The 22,276-nt window shown below is 38.5% G+C and overlaps 2 protein-coding genes across 2 annotated transcripts; both read left to right on the top strand.

Moving 5' to 3' along the window:
- Positions 1 to 4,159: 4,159 nt before the first annotated feature.
- Positions 4,160 to 9,489, top strand: LOC148113145 (interferon-induced protein with tetratricopeptide repeats 5-like). Its single transcript, XM_087871735.1, has 2 exons — positions 4,160 to 4,286; positions 7,002 to 9,489. Exons 1-2 carry the CDS (start codon positions 4,282 to 4,284, stop codon positions 8,431 to 8,433), a joined length of 1,437 nt encoding a protein of 478 aa, XP_087727861.1. The 5' UTR covers positions 4,160 to 4,281; the 3' UTR covers positions 8,434 to 9,489.
- Positions 9,490 to 13,807: 4,318 nt separating this feature from the next.
- Positions 13,808 to 19,161, top strand: LOC148113144 (interferon-induced protein with tetratricopeptide repeats 5-like). The gene is made up of 2 exons (XM_087871734.1): positions 13,808 to 13,936; positions 16,652 to 19,161. Exons 1-2 carry the CDS (start codon positions 13,932 to 13,934, stop codon positions 18,081 to 18,083), a joined length of 1,437 nt encoding a protein of 478 aa, XP_087727860.1. The 5' UTR covers positions 13,808 to 13,931; the 3' UTR covers positions 18,084 to 19,161.
- The last annotated feature ends 3,115 nt before the right edge of the window (positions 19,162 to 22,276 follow it).

Here is a 22,276-nt window from a genome sequence, read left to right as displayed (position 1 = left end):
GAAAGAAAGAAGAAAGAGAAAGTAAGTAAGTAAGTTATATAGTATATAGGGGCTAAAATAGCATATTGTTATGTAGAAATGTATAGTGCACAGGGGGGAGAATAGAGGGGTGTTAAAGTATGATACAATATAATGTGGACAGATTTCACCTTGGGGAAGTCATGGGAAGAGGGGAGGGTTATGGGGGGTTAGGGAGGGATGGGGGGGAAATGGGGAAAAATTGGTTTTTGTAAAACTTTTTCAATAAAAAAAAAGTAAGTAAGTAAGTTATGGTTCCATATTCTTCTTTATATTTTGGTTCTTTATACTTTATTCTTTTACTGTATTGTACAACCTAATAAATAACTAGTGTGTATTATGATGGCAAACATTTGAATGTTGGCATGTTTCAAAATGTTTCATCCAGTATATTTTCAGCTGGCTTCATGTTGAACGGCCTGATTTTATCAGAACTCTCTCCATGTACTTTTCGAAGTTTACATATTATTCAGTTCCTTATTTATTTAACAGAAGGATCATTGAAGAAACATGGGGGGGGGGTTGTTCATTAGAGATTATAGTGGATACAACGATGATGTAAAGTGAGTATGGGCACCTATAAACATGGACAGGGCAAATTTCCCCCCATTTGGGGATTTTTCTTTTCAGTTATGTAATATATTTGAGAAGATATACTGGAATCCTCTCTCTTATTTTTACCACTACACTGGAAGTTTGGAGGGGATTCTGAGGGCCACGAGAGCTTTTCCTGCACTTGTCCTATACATCTGTTCTGAGAAAATGCGTTTGAAACTAAAACTTTAAATATTTTAAAAACACATATATTATACATAAAATATTTATCATGCTTACTAAAATACATATTTCATCGTATCAACTTACAAATGAGCAAGTAACATCCCAAAACGGATGTCGTTCTGCTTATCAATTAATCAAAAGCTTGATTTTCCATGCATTCAACACTAGGGGGCAGAATGTTCCTATCTCCAAGGTCCATTCCAACTCTATTATTCTGTTACGTATTTGCATTTTTTTTTTTTTTTGTCCTTTCATAAGGTCGCCATTCATGGTAAAATGACCTTTCATTTTTTCTGTTTTCCACATTTCCAACACAGATTTAAAGTACTTCTGTACATCTTAGATATATCTACACTTTTGATTAGAAGAGAAGCGTTTCATATTTCTTCATATTTTTTCCAGCACAACGTTCATAACCTTTTTAAGGTTCTAACCAGGCCTGCTGTACAGTACGTCTTTTTCCAAAAAAAAAAAGAAGAAGAAGAAGAAATTAAGCTAAACATTTGTGCCAAGGCTCTGAAACTCTGCCAAAATAAGCAGAATTACACATCACACTGATATTATGCGGATTGAACAAACTGGTTAAAACTCCTGTTTGTGTTTTATAAGAGAGCAATTAAACCTAAGGTACCATGCACAGTGCATGGTAAGGAATGCTGGGATTTGTAGTTTAATGAGACTATTTCCCCATCAAATCTATGAAAATGGTCAGCGGAAGCTGTGCAAGAGGTGAGGTCAAAACCTGCAAGATGGTGGACAGACATTGTGATGGAGTCCCTATTTGAAAGGATATACAGTAGAACCAGTGGTGAAATATAAAATTTGCTACTACCAGTTCTGTGGGCGTGGCTTGGTGTGGGAGGGAATGTGACTGGGTGGGTGTGGCCAACTTTTTTTTTTAACTTTTAAAGGCATTTTCTCTAGAACCTCTTCGACCGAAGAGGTTGTAAAAAAACATTTTTAAAAGGCTCTTACAATCCCAGCTGAGCTGCGTGATCATCAGAGGCTATTTTTTTTACCTTTAAAAGCATTTTTTCGGCCGAAGAACAAATTTATTTATTTATTTATTGGTTCGATTTATATGCCGCCCTTCTTCAGAGACTCAGGGCAGCTTACAATGCGTTAAGCAATAGCCTTCATACGTTTTGTATATACCTGCTTAGTAGGGCTTTCGGCCCCCCCTAAGCTGTGTTCTTTTTTATACAAAATCAGCTTATTGCCCCCACAATCCGGGTCCTCATTTTACCTACCTCGAAAGGATGGAAGGCTGAGTCAACCTTGAGCCTGGTGAGATTTGAACTTGCAATAATTGCAGGCAGCTGGTGTTGCTTTTAAAGTAAAAAAAAAAGCCTCTGATGATCGTGCGGCTCAGCTGGGCATGGGAGGGGGATTGTTGCTACCAGTTCTCCAAACCACCCACCGCCATCGCTACCGAATCAGGCGATCTGGTTCAAACCAGGAGCATTCCACCCCTGAGCAGAACCTCTGGTCACAAATGCTTCTGACCACGACCAAATCGGGGTCCGACCAAAAAATTCACAATTTTTTTTCACGTCCGATTTCCCCTTCCACCCCATTTTTTTTGTAAGCACCAAATTTCCAAAATTAGGTTCGGGTCTCAACCAACTCGGAACAAATTATGATTGTGACTAGAGGTTCTACTGCAATGCAATCCCATCTCTGCTCAGGACCAGCAGATCTTCAAAAGACTGGGATCTACATCACAATGCTGCATCCACCATTTTGCCCAACCATACATGGACACCATTGAGAATAGTTGTAGGGGTTTTTTTCTTCACATACACGTCTCATCCTAGAGCACGGGTGTCAAATTCAACACCTGCAGGGTGCTTAGATCTGGCTCGTGGGGCTGCCCTGGAAATAGTGAAGGACCAACTCATGGTGCCTCTGTCAGCAAAAACAGAGCTTGCTAGGAGAGAGTTGCAGGAGGCCATTGCAGCTGAAAATGGAGCTTGAGAGCCTGTTTTCGCTGGAAGAGCCTCAGGCCACCACAGACACCCCCAACACGCAGGCGGTGCAGTTCTAGATTGTCTAAGCCCAAAATTTCGAGCCTGGTGGCATAAGGGATTCTATTGTGAGTAGAGGAGTGGAGTACTCTTATTGCGAAATACCTCTGGACCTGCTCAATCATATTAATGTCCGATATACAGTGTGGATTCCAGGCAGATGAGCTGTATTTGAAACTTGGTCTGGCAAAGGTTTTGAATGCCCTACTTAGCAATACAATGTTACCAGAGAAGAAGCTTTGCAAAACTAGGTTAACAATTCTTAATCTCTTTTTGTCAATGCTGTTACAGTGAGCTCTGGGGTTTAGATAGTCTGAGATGAGTACTCCTAGGCCCTTGATAGAGTGAGGATCATCTACGAGGTTGTTTCCACCCAATTTATATTTGGTGTTCTGATTTTTATTGCCAATGTGTAGGACAGAGCATTTATTAGTTGAGATTTGGATTTGCCAAATGCGCGACCATTCTGACACATGGTCAAGGTTGCTTTGTAGGGCAGCAGCATTGTCAGTGGTGTTAAATAATTTTATGTCATCAACGAAGAGGACGCAGCTGCTTTTAATATGATCGCATAGGTCATTGATGTAAAGCAGAAAGAGTGTGGGTCCTAAACGCTGCCTTTGGGGACACCGCTGTTAACTGGTGCCGGATTTGATAGGGCCCTCCCTACTTTGACTACTTATTGCCTGTTTGACAGAAACATGGCTCTCCATTTGTGCAGCGATCCGGAAATGCCGTAAGAACTAAGTTTTAACAGTAATTTGTCATGCATCACTGAATCAAAGGCTATGTAAATTGCATCTATTGCTTTACCCTGATCAAATGTTTCTGCAGTGTAGGAGTTGCAGATTACAGGGCAAATATATAATAAATTCTATTATGTATCCATATGTGTGCTATTTTCCCAATTTATACTTTCTACTGTTTTCTATTAGTTTTTAATACAATCACCATATTACCAAATATTTTATCTCTATCCATCATCTCTTACTCTTTTTCAACATTTATTGTCTTTTTGGTGACTTTTTTATATTTCTCTCTTGGTATCCTGTATTTCTTTCTAACATTTTTGCACCAACTAAATGATACTATATCACATCTTTCAAGAACAAGAAAACTCCACTCATCATACCTTTAGCATTGCTGTTTAGCAACAAATCAAATACAGAATTTCTTTACAGAAAAGAATCTTCTAGAATGCTGAATCTTCTATCGTTACTGTACCGGAACAACACAAGCAAGACCAGAAGAAATAGAAACTGATTCTACATCTGGGTGGGCTAATACAGCAACTTGCAGTTTCCTTTTCTAGGAACAGGAAACGAAACTCTATTCTTTTCCTTTTAAAAGCGAGTAGCAACAAACCAATGCAATATTTCAGATCAGATCATCGGAAAGAGAAACCCATTATTTTCGGAGAAGCAAGCTCTCTTTAAAAAACTTCTAATCTGGCAATATGAGGTAAGTGAACAAGAAGTAACATTATATTATCCTTCTCAATTATTTTTCTTATAAAGTGTTTAGTGTTTAAAAGCTCTTTTTCATCGTGTTTTCTTAAAAAAATACACAGTCTGTTTTATAAATGTATAATACCACAAAAGAACTTCAAACAGTTATCCAGAGTATAAATCAACTGCAATGAATCCAATTTAATCTGTATCATTAGGTCTCAGAGCCAATTACTAGATAGTTTTCATGCACAATTTATCATTTCTAATATAAATAATAGCTTCTGTGAGCATAGGGAGGGAGATTTGAACAGTTGTTGGGAAAATGGTTTTTTTTTTATACTAGACCTCTAAATAGATTAAATGATAATACTTTTCAGGTAGTCCTTAACTTATAATTCATTTTACAATGGCTCAAAGCTATTACAGCCTTGGAAAAAGTAATGCCCTTTAGTCCCATTTATGACTGTCAGAAATATCACACACACACACACACACACACACACACTTCATCACAATTTGGGAGTTTGGCAACTAGCTGACATTTACTACCAGTTGCAATATTTTACAGTTGGGTGATCACGATCAGGGTAGATAAAAATTGATGGGTTTTTTTAAATCAAAAAAATCAGATTTTTGAAAAATTAAATTGGATTTTTTTTTATTTTTATCAAATTTATTTTAATAAAATGCTTTTGAAATAAAAAACTATCTAGAAAAAGTTGGTGAGCTCTGCTGCTAGATGGGTAGAGGGCTAATCCTATTATGTCCTGAGGGTCATGTCTTAATCCCATCAGGCTGGAGCTGAAGGTCTAATTGTCTTGTAGATCGGCTGATCCAGTCTTAATGTGCACCAAATATCTGCTGGGGGCAGGGAGCTGTCTTTAAAACCTATTTCTCCTTTTCTCATCCAGGGAAATATAATATTCTGCCTTCTTAATATTTAATATTTCCTAGAATATTTCATTCTTCTAGGAGGGGTGGGTGCTAATTGTCTTCAAATGAATCCAAGCTCAGCATTATTAAAGATTCTGACTACCAGCAAGAATGAGTCCTCATGTTTAAAGAGCACCTGTCATTTTAGATCCATCGTGGCAGCAGCACCTGTTAGCGGGCATCCACTCACCTCCTGCCTGCCACGCCCCTCACCTTGTTGTGTCGCTGCCGCTGTTAGACCTGGAAGCCATCTTTTACCTTTACCATGCCCGTTACCTTGTTGTGTCACTGCCGTATCACCAGCCGACCCATTAAAGTGAATGGGACTGTCAGTGAGTCAACAGCGGGTGAGAGGAGCCGCTGCAGGACAGAGATGACAGTTGCTCTTTAAAAATCATGATTTAAATCAACTTGATTTAAATCAAATCCACCCTGATCGCAATATTTTTTATTAATTTCCAGCAAAAAAGCCCATTGAGGAAACAAAAATTGCTTAGTGACCTTCATGATTCACTTTACAACTTGTTGTAAAATTGGGTCCAATCACATGGCGTCTCCACTTACGACTGCAGATGGAAATTCATGCCCCAATTGTCATACGTTGAGGACTACCTGTATTATTGAGGGCTATCACAGCTACCTTTACTTTGGGGAGGAAGACAATCTATATTTGCATGTCATCATTACCAGTGGTGGGTTTCAATTTTTTTTACTACCGGTTCTGTGGGTGTGGCTTGTGGGCATGGCATGGCTTGGTAGGCGTGGCAGGGGAAGGATACTGCAAATGCCCATTTCCTCCCGATCAGCTGGGACTCGGGAGGCAGAGAATAGATGGGGGCCAGGCAGAGGTGGTATTTACCGGTTCTCCAAATGACTCAAAATTTCCGCTACCGGTTCTCCAGAACTGGTCAGAACCTGCTGAAACCCACTTCTGATTATTACCCATATTTAACTGAATCATGATTTATTAATAAAGCAGTTTTCTACCGGTATATGAGAAGTAGAACTTAAAAGAAGTAGACAAGGTTCACACAACATACATACCGGGCTCCCTTGTTCAGTGTGTTGTGTAATCACTTTTCTTGTTAAACTACAGGTAGTCCTTAACTTACAACAGTTAAGTAAGTTATGACCATTTTTCACACTTACGACCATCACAGCATCCCCGTGGTCACGGGATTTACATTCGGATGTGACTCACATTTATGACGGTTGCAGTATCCCATGGTTTTGCGATCCCCTTTTGTGACCTTCTGACAAGCAAAGTCAGTGGTGAAACCAGATTCACTTAACAACCATGTTTCTAATTTAAGAACTGCCATGATTCGCTTAACAAATGTGATGAGAAAAGTCCTAAAATGGGGCAAAATTTTTAAAAAATGAGAAGAATGATATTGCTTTAGATTTTGGCAAATATCTTCAATATTTGATAAATAATTTTGATTTCATGGACTCCTTAGAAGGTCTTGAGGGACCTCAAGAGGTTCTGGAACCATACTTTAATAAACCTTTCTCTAGTTCCTTCTTATTTTGCAATCAATTCCTAAACACTGATCATACCACAGTCATAGAGGTTTTAATACAATTTTGGCAGGCATAAAGCTTAATATGCAGGCAGTGCTGAGGTTACAATGGGAAAATATAACAAAGGAATATAATCTAAATTCATAGCCTAATTATCACTAATTGATTTCAATAAAAGGTAGGAAAAAAAGTAGTATAAAACTATGAATTGAATTTCTTTGTCCACAAACTGTACATGTCTTTCATTCTCTTTCCTTTTGTCCTGCAGTCTCCTCTCCCAAGAAGGTTTAAAGGAGATTCTCCAAAAACTTGAATGCCATTTTACATGGGAGTTGCAGAAAAAGGATATTGCTCCTGATGAATTGGAGGAAAGAATTGCTGAGCAGATCCAGTTCTTAACCAACAAATCCAAAGTTCGAAATTACAACCTTCTTGCCTATGTGAAATTCCTGAACGACAAGAAGGACGAAGCCCTGGAAAACCTGCAGAAAGCTGAAGAGGCTGTGCCCATAGAATACCCTGAGGATGTTGAAAAGGGAAGCCTGGTTACCTGGGGCAACTATGCCTGGGTGCACTACCACATGGGCAATCTTACTGAATCCCAAGCCTACGTGGAGAAGGTAGAAAACACCTGCAAGCAACTTGGAAGTGAGTCTCCTTATAAGGTGGAGCTCCCACAGATTGACTGTGATAAGGGTTGGGCGCTCCTCAAATTTGGAGCCTGGAATTATGAAAAGGCCAAAGAGAGCTTTGAAAAAGCCCTGGATAAAGAACCCAAAAACCCAGAATTTAACTCGGGCTATGCAATCACGGTATACCGCTTGGAAGATCATTATGAAGAAAACCCTTCAGAGAAAAAGTCATCCCTGGAACCTTTGAGCCTTGCAGCAAAACTGAATCCTGATGATGTTTTTGTTCTTCCTCTCCTTGCGTTAAAGTTACAGGAAACAAACAGAGCGAAGGAAGGAGAAAAATACATTAAGGAAGTGCTTGGAAAACATCCTGACATTCCATATGTATTAAGGTACGCTGCCAAATTTTACAGGAAGAAAGGAGACGTAGAGACATCATTGCAACATTTGAAGAAAGCATTAAGCTTGACCCCAAATGCTGGATTCTTGTACCATCAGATTGGCCTTTGCTATAGGGCACAGTATTATGTGATGAAAAATGAAAGCCGATGTGACAAGGATAAAATGGAGGAATTGATCAGACTTTGCGTTTCTTATTTCGAAAAAGTGGTGGAGCGTAAACCCAAGTTTTTCTTTGCTAATATTGACCTTGCGAAGATGTATGCAGAACAAGGAAGGCTACAGAAAGCGGATGAAATATATCAGAAGCTCTTTACCATGAGCAACCTAACTCCCTTGGAGAAGCAACAAGCCCATTTTAATTATGGGTGTTTTCAAAATTTTTACAGAAGGTCACAATCAAAAGCCATCAAACAATACTTTGCAGTTCTGAAGATTAACTTTGAGTCTTCAGAGAGAGAGAAATGCAAGGGTATATTAAAGAAATTGATGGAGAAGAAAATCAGGTATGGTGAAGCCGAGGCCGAGAATTTTGCCATCCTTGGATTTATTCATCAGCTCAATGGAAAAAAGCAACAAGCATTGAAAGCCTATGAAGAAGCCTTGGACATTGATCCTGGGAATGAAGAATATCTGAGTGCACTTATGAACTTGAAGCTTTCTTTGTAAAACAACATATACATAAGTAGACTTTTTCCCCAGCAATACTGGTTTTAAAAATGCATGAACATATGCTGCCAGTCTGCTTCTTCCATTTGGCAGAATATAGAATAGGATAGCATAGAATAAGGATAGAGTAGAGTAGAGTAGAGTAGAGTAGAGTAGAGTAGAGTAGAGTAGAGTAGAGTAGAATAGAATAGAATAGAATAGAATAGAATAGAATAGAATAGAATAGAATAGAATAGAATAGAATAGAATAGAGTAGGAAATTGTACACCATTCTGGATAAATAGTTGCTCAATCTCTTCTGGAAAACCTCCAGTGTTGGACACCCACAACTTCTGAAAGCAAGCCTTTCTATTGTCAGGAAAAAAATTCTTAATTCTAGGTAAGATCTCTTTTTGATAAGTTTTCATCCATTACTTCTTGTCTTGACCTCAAGTGCCTTGGAGAATAGGTTGTCTTCCTCTTCTTTGTGGCAGCCTCTCAAATATTGGAGTACTGCTATCATATCACCGCTTGTCCGTCTCTTTGTTAGACTAGATGTACCTGGTTCCTGCCACTGTTCATCATATGTTTCAGCCCCCAAAATATTTTTCTTGTTCTTTTCTGCACTCTTTCTGAAGTCTCAACATCTTTTTTGTATTGTGGTGATGAAAATTGATGTATCAATAGTATAAAGTATCAGCCAAGCTGTCAAAAATGGATAAAGGAATATCAAACCAGAGTTGGAGATGTGAAAAGGAACAAGGGACCTTTTATCGTGCACGGTGGAGTTGTAACAAAGCAAGGAAATTTTGGGCGCAAATCCATATAATGATGCAAAAGTTATTGTGAACTAATATTATGCTGGAAATAGCATTCTTTCTATTGGGTTTTATGTACATTGAACTAGGAAAAAAAATATCTGATTAATGTATGAACAAAGATAAAATAATCAAATGCCCCTGCTCCCTATAGAAAGTTGGATTATAAAATTGAGAGAACCTGCAGAAATGGCAAAGCTGACCAAAAGGCAGTAATGATCTTCTTGAAAGACACAGAAAAGAGAGAAAGAGAGAGAGAGAGAAAGAAAGAAAGAAAGAAAGAAAAAGAAAAAAGAAAGAAGAGAGAGAGAGAGAGAAGGGAGGAAGGAAAGAAAGGAAGGAAGGAAGGAAAGAAAGAGAGAGAGAAAGAAAAAGAAAGAAAGAAAGAAAGAAAGAAAGAAAAAGAAAGAAGGAAAGAAAGAAAGAAAGAGAGAGAGAGAGAGAGAAAGTAAGTAAGTTATATAGTATATAGGGGCTAAAATAGCATATTGTTATGTAGAAATGTATAGTGCACAGGGGGGAGAATAGAGGGGTGGTAACATATGATATAATATAATGTGGACGGATTTCACCTTGGGGAAGTCATGGGAAGAGGGGAGGGTTATGGGGGGTTAGGGAGGGATGGGGGGGGATGGGGAAAAATTGGTTTTTGTAAAACTCTTTCAATAAAAAAAAAGTAAGTAAGTTATGGTTCCATATTCTTCTTTATATTTTGGTTCTTTATACTTTATTCTTTTACTGTATTGTACAACCTAATAAATAACTAGCGTGTGTTATAATGGCAAACGTTTGAATGTTGGCATGTTTCAAAATGTTTCATCCAGTATATTCTCAGCTGGCTTCATGTTGAACAGCCTGATTTTACCAGAACTCTCTCCATGTACTTTTCCAAGTTTACATATTATTCACTTCCTTATTTATTTAACAGAAGGATCATTGAAGAAACATGGGGGGGGGGTGTTGTTCATTAGAGATTATAGTGGATACAACAATGATGTAAAGTGAGTATGGGCACCTATAAACATGGACAGGACTACTTTCCCCCCATTTGGGGATTTTTCTTTTCAGTTATGTAATATATTTGAGAAGATATACTGGAATCCTCTCTCTTATTTTTATCACTACACTGGAAGTTTGGAGGGGATTCTGAGGGCCACGAGAGCTTTTCCTGCACTTGTCCTATACATCTGTTCTGAGAAAATGCGTTTGAAACTAAAACTTTAAATATTTTAAATACACATATATTATACATAAAATATTTATCATGCTTACTAAAATACATATTTCATCGTATCAACTTACAAATGAGCAAGTAACATCCCAAAACGGATGTCGTTCTGCTTATCAATTAATCAAAAGCTTGATTTTCCATGCATTCAACACTAGGGGGCAGAATGTTCCTATCTCCAAGGTCCATTCCAACTCTATTATTCTGTTACGTATTTGCATTTTTTTTTTTTTTTGTCCTTTCATAAGGTCGCCATTCATGGTAAAATGACCTTTCATTTTTTCTGTTTTCCACATTTCCAACACAGATTTAAAGTACTTCTGTACATCTTAGATATATCTACACTTTTGATTAGAAGAGAAGCGTTTCATATTTCTTCATATTTTTTCCAGCACAACGTTCATAACCTTTTTAAGGTTCTAACCAGGCCTGCTGTACAGTACGTCTTTTTCCAAAAAAAAAAAGAAGAAGAAGAAGAAATTAAGCTAAACATTTGTGCCAAGGCTCTGAAACTCTGCCAAAATAAGCAGAATTACACATCACACTGATATTATGCGGATTGAACAAACTGGTTAAAACTCCTGTTTGTGTTTTATAAGAGAGCAATTAAACCTAAGGTACCATGCACAGTGCATGGTAAGGAATGCTGGGATTTGTAGTTTAATGAGACTATTTCCCCATCAAATCTATGAAAATGGTCAGCGGAAGCTGTGCAAGAGGTGAGGTCAAAACCTGCAAGATGGTGGACAGACATTGTGATGGAGTCCCTATTTGAAAGGATATACAGTAGAACCAGTGGTGAAATATAAAATTTGCTACTACCAGTTCTGTGGGCGTGGCTTGGTGTGGGAGGGAATGTGACTGGGTGGGTGTGGCCAACTTTTTTTTTTAACTTTTAAAGGCATTTTCTCTAGAACCTCTTCGACCGAAGAGGTTGTAAAAAAACATTTTTAAAAGGCTCTTACAATCCCAGCTGAGCTGCGTGATCATCAGAGGCTATTTTTTTTACCTTTAAAAGCATTTTTTCGGCCGAAGAACAAATTTATTTATTTATTTATTGGTTCGATTTATATGCCGCCCTTCTTCAGAGACTCAGGGCAGCTTACAATGCGTTAAGCAATAGCCTTCATACGTTTTGTATATACCTGCTTAGTAGGGCTTTCGGCCCCCCCTAAGCTGTGTTCTTTTTTATACAAAATCAGCTTATTGCCCCCACAATCCGGGTCCTCATTTTACCTACCTCGAAAGGATGGAAGGCTGAGTCAACCTTGAGCCTGGTGAGATTTGAACTTGCAATAATTGCAGGCAGCTGGTGTTGCTTTTAAAGTAAAAAAAAAAGCCTCTGATGATCGTGCGGCTCAGCTGGGCATGGGAGGGGGATTGTTGCTACCAGTTCTCCAAACCACCCACCGCCATCGCTACCGAATCAGGCGATCTGGTTCAAACCAGGAGCATTCCACCCCTGAGCAGAACCTCTGGTCACAAATGCTTCTGACCACGACCAAATCGGGGTCCGACCAAAAAATTCACAATTTTTTTTCACGTCCGATTTCCCCTTCCACCCCATTTTTTTTGTAAGCACCAAATTTCCAAAATTAGGTTCGGGTCTCAACCAACTCGGAACAAATTATGATTGTGACTAGAGGTTCTACTGCAATGCAATCCCATCTCTGCTCAGGACCAGCAGATCTTCAAAAGACTGGGATCTACATCACAATGCTGCATCCACCATTTTGCCCAACCATACATGGACACCATTGAGAATAGTTGTAGGGGTTTTTTTCTTCACATACACGTCTCATCCTAGAGCACGGGTGTCAAATTCAACACCTGCAGGGTGCTTAGATCTGGCTCGTGGGGCTGCCCTGGAAATAGTGAAGGACCAACTCATGGTGCCTCTGTCAGCAAAAACAGAGCTTGCTAGGAGAGAGTTGCAGGAGGCCATTGCAGCTGAAAATGGAGCTTGAGAGCCTGTTTTCGCTGGAAGAGCCTCAGGCCACCACAGACACCCCCAACACGCAGGCGGTGCAGTTCTAGATTGTCTAAGCCCAAAATTTCGAGCCTGGTGGCATAAGGGATTCTATTGTGAGTAGAGGAGTGGAGTACTCTTATTGCGAAATACCTCTGGACCTGCTCAATCATATTAATGTCCGATATACAGTGTGGATTCCAGGCAGATGAGCTGTATTTGAAACTTGGTCTGGCAAAGGTTTTGAATGCCCTACTTAGCAATACAATGTTACCAGAGAAGAAGCTTTGCAAAACTAGGTTAACAATTCTTAATCTCTTTTTGTCAATGCTGTTACAGTGAGCTCTGGGGTTTAGATAGTCTGAGATGAGTACTCCTAGGCCCTTGATAGAGTGAGGATCATCTACGAGGTTGTTTCCACCCAATTTATATTTGGTGTTCTGATTTTTATTGCCAATGTGTAGGACAGAGCATTTATTAGTTGAGATTTGGATTTGCCAAATGCGCGACCATTCTGACACATGGTCAAGGTTGCTTTGTAGGGCAGCAGCATTGTCAGTGGTGTTAAATAATTTTATGTCATCAACGAAGAGGACGCAGCTGCTTTTAATATGATCGCATAGGTCATTGATGTAAAGCAGAAAGAGTGTGGGTCCTAAACGCTGCCTTTGGGGACACCGCTGTTAACTGGTGCCGGATTTGATAGGGCCCTCCCTACTTTGACTACTTATTGCCTGTTTGACAGAAACATGGCTCTCCATTTGTGCAGCGATCCGGAAATGCCGTAAGAACTAAGTTTTAACAGTAATTTGTCATGCATCACTGAATCAAAGGCTATGTAAATTGCATCTATTGCTTTACCCTGATCAAATGTTTCTGCAGTGTAGGAGTTGCAGATTACAGGGCAAATATATAATAAATTCTATTATGTATCCATATGTGTGCTATTTTCCCAATTTATACTTTCTACTGTTTTCTATTAGTTTTTAATACAATCACCATATTACCAAATATTTTATCTCTATCCATCATCTCTTACTCTTTTTCAACATTTATTGTCTTTTTGGTGACTTTTTTATATTTCTCTCTTGGTATCCTGTATTTCTTTCTAACATTTTTGCACCAACTAAATGATACTATATCACATCTTTCAAGAACAAGAAAACTCCACTCATCATACCTTTAGCATTGCTGTTTAGCAACAAATCAAATACAGAATTTCTTTACAGAAAAGAATCTTCTAGAATGCTGAATCTTCTATCGTTACTGTACCGGAACAACACAAGCAAGACCAGAAGAAATAGAAACTGATTCTACATCTGGGTGGGCTAATACAGCAACTTGCAGTTTCCTTTTCTAGGAACAGGAAACGAAACTCTATTCTTTTCCTTTTAAAAGCGAGTAGCAACAAACCAATGCAATATTTCAGATCAGATCATCGGAAAGAGAAACCCATTATTTTCGGAGAAGCAAGCTCTCTTTAAAAAACTTCTAATCTGGCAATATGAGGTAAGTGAACAAGAAGTAACATTATATTATCCTTCTCAATTATTTTTCTTATAAAGTGTTTAGTGTTTAAAAGCTCTTTTTCATCGTGTTTTCTTAAAAAAATACACAGTCTGTTTTATAAATGTATAATACCACAAAAGAACTTCAAACAGTTATCCAGAGTATAAATCAACTGCAATGAATCCAATTTAATCTGTATCATTAGGTCTCAGAGCCAATTACTAGATAGTTTTCATGCACAATTTATCATTTCTAATATAAATAATAGCTTCTGTGAGCATAGGGAGGGAGATTTGAACAGTTGTTGGGAAAATGGTTTTTTTTTTATACTAGACCTCTAAATAGATTAAATGATAATACTTTTCAGGTAGTCCTTAACTTATAATTCATTTTACAATGGCTCAAAGCTATTACAGCCTTGGAAAAAGTAATGCCCTTTAGTCCCATTTATGACTGTCAGAAATATCACACACACACACACACACACACACACACTTCATCACAATTTGGGAGTTTGGCAACTAGCTGACATTTACTACCAGTTGCAATATTTTACAGTTGGGTGATCACGATCAGGGTAGATAAAAATTGATGGGTTTTTTTAAATCAAAAAAATCAGATTTTTGAAAAATTAAATTGGATTTTTTTTTATTTTTATCAAATTTATTTTAATAAAATGCTTTTGAAATAAAAAACTATCTAGAAAAAGTTGGTGAGCTCTGCTGCTAGATGGGTAGAGGGCTAATCCTATTATGTCCTGAGGGTCATGTCTTAATCCCATCAGGCTGGAGCTGAAGGTCTAATTGTCTTGTAGATCGGCTGATCCAGTCTTAATGTGCACCAAATATCTGCTGGGGGCAGGGAGCTGTCTTTAAAACCTATTTCTCCTTTTCTCATCCAGGGAAATATAATATTCTGCCTTCTTAATATTTAATATTTCCTAGAATATTTCATTCTTCTAGGAGGGGTGGGTGCTAATTGTCTTCAAATGAATCCAAGCTCAGCATTATTAAAGATTCTGACTACCAGCAAGAATGAGTCCTCATGTTTAAAGAGCACCTGTCATTTTAGATCCATCGTGGCAGCAGCACCTGTTAGCGGGCATCCACTCACCTCCTGCCTGCCACGCCCCTCACCTTGTTGTGTCGCTGCCGCTGTTAGACCTGGAAGCCATCTTTTACCTTTACCATGCCCGTTACCTTGTTGTGTCACTGCCGTATCACCAGCCGACCCATTAAAGTGAATGGGACTGTCAGTGAGTCAACAGCGGGTGAGAGGAGCCGCTGCAGGACAGAGATGACAGTTGCTCTTTAAAAATCATGATTTAAATCAACTTGATTTAAATCAAATCCACCCTGATCGCAATATTTTTTATTAATTTCCAGCAAAAAAGCCCATTGAGGAAACAAAAATTGCTTAGTGACCTTCATGATTCACTTTACAACTTGTTGTAAAATTGGGTCCAATCACATGGCGTCTCCACTTACGACTGCAGATGGAAATTCATGCCCCAATTGTCATACGTTGAGGACTACCTGTATTATTGAGGGCTATCACAGCTACCTTTACTTTGGGGAGGAAGACAATCTATATTTGCATGTCATCATTACCAGTGGTGGGTTTCAATTTTTTTTACTACCGGTTCTGTGGGTGTGGCTTGTGGGCATGGCATGGCTTGGTAGGCGTGGCAGGGGAAGGATACTGCAAATGCCCATTTCCTCCCGATCAGCTGGGACTCGGGAGGCAGAGAATAGATGGGGGCCAGGCAGAGGTGGTATTTACCGGTTCTCCAAATGACTCAAAATTTCCGCTACCGGTTCTCCAGAACTGGTCAGAACCTGCTGAAACCCACTTCTGATTATTACCCATATTTAACTGAATCATGATTTATTAATAAAGCAGTTTTCTACCGGTATATGAGAAGTAGAACTTAAAAGAAGTAGACAAGGTTCACACAACATACATACCGGGCTCCCTTGTTCAGTGTGTTGTGTAATCACTTTTCTTGTTAAACTACAGGTAGTCCTTAACTTACAACAGTTAAGTAAGTTATGACCATTTTTCACACTTACGACCATCACAGCATCCCCGTGGTCACGGGATTTACATTCGGATGTGACTCACATTTATGACGGTTGCAGTATCCCATGGTTTTGCGATCCCCTTTTGTGACCTTCTGACAAGCAAAGTCAGTGGTGAAACCAGATTCACTTAACAACCATGTTTCTAATTTAAGAACTGCCATGATTCGCTTAACAAATGTGATGAGAAAAGTCCTAAAATGGGGCAAAATTTTTAAAAAATGAGAAGAATGATATTGCTTTAGATTTTGGCAAATATCTTCAATATTTGATAAATAATTTTGATTTCATGGACTCCTTAGAAGGTCTTGAGGGACCTCAAGAGGTTCTGGAACCATACTTTAATAAACCTTTCTCTAGTTCCTTCTTATTTTGCAATCAATTCCTAAACACTGATCATACCACAGTCATAGAGGTTTTAATACAATTTTGGCAGGCATAAAGCTTAATATGCAGGCAGTGCTGAGGTTACAATGGGAAAATATAACAAAGGAATATAATCTAAATTCATAGCCTAATTATCACTAATTGATTTCAATAAAAGGTAGGAAAAAAAGTAGTATAAAACTATGAATTGAATTTCTTTGTCCACAAACTGTACATGTCTTTCATTCTCTTTCCTTTTGTCCTGCAGTCTCCTCTCCCAAGAAGGTTTAAAGGAGATTCTCCAAAAACTTGAATGCCATTTTACATGGGAGTTGCAGAAAAAGGATATTGCTCCTGATGAATTGGAGGAAAGAATTGCTGAGCAGATCCAGTTCTTAACCAACAAATCCAAAGTTCGAAATTACAACCTTCTTGCCTATGTGAAATTCCTGAACGACAAGAAGGACGAAGCCCTGGAAAACCTGCAGAAAGCTGAAGAGGCTGTGCCCATAGAATACCCTGTGGATGTTGAAAAGGGAAGCCTGGTTACCTGGGGCAACTATGCCTGGGTGCACTACCACATGGGCAACCTTACTGAATCCCAAGCCTACGTGGAGAAGGTAGAAAACACCTGCAAGCAACTTGGAAGTGAGTCTCCTTATAAGGTGGAGCTCCCACAGATTGACTGTGATAAGGGTTGGGCGCTCCTCAAATTTGGAGCCTGGAATTATGAAAAGGCCAAAGAGAGCTTTGAAAAAGCCCTGGATAAAGAACCCAAAAACCCAGAATTTAACTCGGGCTATGCAATCACGGTATACCGCTTGGAAGATCATTATGAAGAAAACCCTTCAGGGAAAAAGTCATCCCTGGAACCTTTGAGCCTTGCAGCAAAACTGAATCCTGATGATGTTTTTGTTCTTCCTCTCCTTGCGTTAAAGTTACAGGAAACAAACAGAGCGAAGGAAGGAGAAAAATACATTAAGGAAGTGCTTGGAAAACATCCTGACATTCCATATGTATTAAGGTACGCTGCCAAATTTTACAGGAAGAAAGGAGACGTAGAGACATCATTGCAACATTTGAAGAAAGCATTAAGCTTGACCCCAAATGCTGGATTCTTGTACCATCAGATTGGCCTTTGCTATAGGGCACAGTATTATGTGATGAAAAATGAAAGCCGATGTGACAAGGATAAAATGGAGGAATTGATCAGACTTTGCGTTTCTTATTTCGAAAAAGTGGTGGAGCGTAAACCCAAGTTTTTCTTTGCTAATATTGACCTTGCGAAGATGTATGCAGAACAAGGAAGGCTACAGAAAGCGGATGAAATATATCAGAAGCTCTTTACCATGAGCAACCTAACTCCCTTGGAGAAGCAACAAGCCCATTTTAATTATGGGTGTTTTCAAAATTTTTACAGAAGGTCACAATCAAAAGCCATCAAACAATACTTTGCAGTTCTGAAGATTAACTTTGAGTCTTCAGAGAGAGAGAAATGCAAGGGTATATTAAAGAAATTGATGGAGAAGAAAATCAGGTATGGTGAAGCCGAGGCCGAGAATTTTGCCATCCTTGGATTTATTCATCAGCTCAATGGAAAAAAGCAACAAGCATTGAAAGCCTATGAAGAAGCCTTGGACATTGATCCTGGGAATGAAGAATATCTGAGTGCACTTATGAACTTGAAGCTTTCTTTGTAAAACAACATATACATAAGTAGACTTTTTCCCCAGCAATACTGGTTTTAAAAATGCATGAACATATGCTGCCAGTCTGCTTCTTCCATTTGGCAGAATATAGAATAGGATAGCATAGAATAAGGATAGAGTAGAGTAGAGTAGAGTAGAGTAGAGTAGAGTAGAGTAGAGTAGAGTAGAGTAGAATAGAATAGAATAGAATAGAATAGAATAGAATAGAATAGAATAGAATAGAATAGAATAGAATAGAATAGAGTAGGAAATTGTACACCATTCTGGATAAATAGTTGCTCAATCTCTTCTGGAAAACCTCCAGTGTTGGACACCCACAACTTCTGAAAGCAAGCCTTTCTATTGTCAGGAAAAAAATACTTAATTCTAGGTAAGATCTCTTTTTGATAAGTTTTCATCCATTACTTCTTGTCTTGACCTCAAGTGCCTTGGAGAATAGGTTGTCTTCCTCTTCTTTGTGGCAGCCTCTCAAATATTGGAGTACTGCTATCATATCACCGCTTGTCCGTCTCTTTGTTAGACTAGATGTACCTGGTTCCTGCCACTGTTCATCATATGTTTCAGCCCCCAAAATATTTTTCTTGTTCTTTTCTGCACTCTTTCTGAAGTCTCAACATCTTTTTTGTATTGTGGTGATGAAAATTGATGTATCAATAGTATAAAGTATCAGCCAAGCTGTCAAAAATGGATAAAGGAATATCAAACCAGAGTTGGAGATGTGAAAAGGAACAAGGGACCTTTTATCGTGCACGGTGGAGTTGTAACAAAGCAAGGAAATTTTGGGCGCAAATCAATATAATGATGCAAAAGTTATTGTGAACTAATATTATGCTGGAAATAGCATTCTTTCTATTGGGTTTTATGTACATTGAACTAGGGAAAAAACACAGGAAATTAATATCTGTTTAATGTATGAACAAAGATAGAATAATCAAATGCCCCTGCCCCCTGTAGAAAATTGGATTAAAAAATTGAGAGAACCTGCAGAAATGGCAAAGCTGACCAAAATGCAGTAATGATCTTCTTGAAAGACACAGAAAAGAGAGAAAGAGAGAGAGAGAGAAAGAAAGAAAGAAAAAGAAAAAAGAAAGAAAAAGAAAGAAAGAGAGAGAGAGAGAGAGAAGGAAGGAAAGAAAGAAAGAAAGAAAGAAAGAAAGAAAGAAAGAAAGAAAGAAAGAAAGAAAGAAAGAAAGAAAAAGTAAGTAAGTAAGTTATATAGTATATAGGGGCTAAAATAGCATATTGTTATGTAGAAATGTATAGTACACGGGGGAGAATAGAGGGATGGTAAAGTATCTTTTAATTGTTTTTAATATTTGTTCTGCATGTTTTTTTAATCTGGCTGTACACCGCCCTGAGTCCTTAGGGAGAAGGGCGGTATAGAAATCCAATATAAAAAAAAAAATAAAAAAAAAATGATACAATATAATGTGGACAGATTTCACCTTGGGGAAGTCATGGGAAGAGGGGAGGGTTATGGGGGGTTAGGGAGGGATGGGGGGAATGGGGAAAAATTGGTTTTTGTAAAACTTTTTCAATAAAAAAAAAAGTAAGTAAGTAAGTTATGGTTCCATATTCTTCTTTATATTTTGGTTCTTTATACTTTATTCTTTTACTGTATTGTACAACCTAATAAATAACTAGCGTGTGTTATAATGGCAAACATTTGAATGTTGGCATGTTTCAAAATGTTTCATCCAGTATATTCTCAGCTGACTTCATGTTGAACGGCCTGATTTTACCAGAACTCTCTCCATGTACTTTTCCAAGTTTACATATTATTCAGTTCCTTATTTATTTAACAGAAGGATCATTGAAGAAACATGGGGGGGGGGTTGTTCATTAGAGATTATAGTGGATACAACGATGATGTAAAGTGAGTAAGGGCACCTATAAACATGGACAGGGCAAATTTCCCCCCATTTGGGGATTTTTCTTTTCAGTTATGTAATATATTTGAGAAAATATACTGGAATCCTCTCTCTTATTTTTACCACTACACTGGAAGTTTGGAGGGGATTCTGAGGGCCACGAGAGCTTTTCCTGCACTTGTCCTATACATCTGTTCTGAGAAAATGCGTTTGAAACTAAAACTTTAAATATTTTAAATACACATATATTATACATAAAATATTTATCATGCTTACAAAAATACATATTTCATTGTATCAACTTACAAATGAATAAGTAACATCCCAAAATGGGTGTCGTTCTGCTTATCAATTAATCAAAAGCTTCATTTTCCATGCATTCAACACTAGGTGGCAGAATGTTCCTATCTCCAAGTTGCCTTTCAACTCTATTATTCTGTCATGTATTTGCATTTTTTTTTGTCCTTTCATAAGGTCGCCATTCATGATAAAATGACCTTTCATTTTTTCTGTTTTCCACATTTCCAACACAGATTCAAAGTACTTCTGTACATCTTAGATATATCTACACTTTTGATTAGAAGAGAAGCGTTTCGTATTTCTTCATATTTTTTCCAGCTCAACCTTCATAACCTTTTTAAGGTTCTAACCAGGCCTGCTGTACAGTACGTCTTTTTTTTTTAAGAAGAAAATAATTAAGCTAAACCTTTGTACCAAGGATCTGAAACACTGCCAAGATAACCAGAATTACACATTGCACTTATATTATGCTGATTCAGCAAACTGGTTAAAACTCCTGTTTGTGTAGTATAAGAAAGCAATTAAAGAGCCTTGATAGTACAGTGGTTTAGTGCACCCTGTTATTAACACAGCTGCCTGCAATTTCTGCTGGTTCAAATCTCTCCAAGGCTCAAGGTTGACTCAGCCTTCCATCCTTTCTAAGGTAGGTGAAATGAGGACCCAGTTTGTGGGGGCAATAAGCTGACTTTGTATAAAATATACAAAAGAATGAAGGCTATTGCTTAATGCATTGTAAGCCGCCCTGAGTCTCCGGAGAAGGGCGGCATATAAATCAAATTTAAACATAAGGGAGAATCAGTGGCAGAGGTGGGTTTCAGCAGTTTCTGACCAGTTCTGGAGAACCGGTAGCGGAAATTTTGAGTAGTTCGGAGAACCGGTAGTAAGAATTCTGACTGGTCCCGCCCCCATCTATTCTCTGCCTCCCAAGTCCCAACTGATCAGGAGGAAATGGGGATTTTGCAGTAACCTTCCCCTACCAGGCCACCAAGCCATGCCACACCCACCAAGCCACACCCACAAAACCGGCAGTAAAATAATTTGAAACCCACTAGTGATCAGTGGACTTTCAAGTACCAGTCACCAATTCTCAGGAGAATAGCAAGCTCTTTGTGCACAGTTCATGGGAAGGGATACTGGGATTTGTAGTTCTAACAAGACTGTTTCCCCATCAAACCTATGAAAATGGTCAGCAGAAGCTGTGGAGGAGGTGAAGTCAAAACCAGCAAGATGGTGGACAGACATTGTGATGGTGTCTCTATTTGAAAGGATATATGGCAATCCCATCTCTGCTCGGGACCAGCAGATCTTCTAAAGACCGGGGTCTACATCACAATGCTACGTCCACCATTTTGCTCACCCGTATGTGGACACCATTGAGAATAGTTGTGGGTTTGTTTGTTTCTTCACATATGCATCTCATCCTAGATTATCTTCTACTGAGCAATTTGGCCTCAATTTCTGAAAATTAAAGACTTATACAAATGGGGCAAGGGACTAAAACAGCTGTTGGGCCATCTTGTTTTTGAAATTGTGGAAGGACTATCCCCCTTTAAGATAAACTTCTGCCTCTGCAGTTGAAGGTTTATTCCCTCCTGAACTCCAGGGAGAGTTGACCCCTTATGAATGCAAAGAAATCTGGACATGGTGGAATGAAGAAGTGAAATGGTTTGATTTCTACAGGAAAATGATTAGTCGTTCATTTAAGGGCCTTATCAGACTGCTCAACTTGCAAAAATGGGAGGGGGAAGGACAACAATAAAAGCAGAATATAATCAGTCATATAAACGGAAACAAAAGTCCTAGCAAGGCAACATAAATTTTTGGGGACCCCCTTCATATGTTCTCACACAATCTGCTCAGCAATACGGTGGCCTCAACATCCAAGGGAACATCCATCTTAAGTGCCCTCCTAAAGAGTAAACAGGGTACGGATTGATTGAATGGATGTGCCACTAACTTTAGAATAAGAATGGATGTGTCACTTAATAACTTAGGATATTGTATTGTTGTAAG

This window comes from Pantherophis guttatus, chromosome 6, assembly GCF_059756535.1.
Source record: "Pantherophis guttatus breed Tessera chromosome 6, ASM5975653v1, whole genome shotgun sequence".
Classification (NCBI taxonomy): Eukaryota; Metazoa; Chordata; class Lepidosauria; order Squamata; family Colubridae; genus Pantherophis; species Pantherophis guttatus.
Note: the sequence above shows the minus strand (reverse complement) of the source record. Positions and strands in the feature narration are given on the sequence as shown.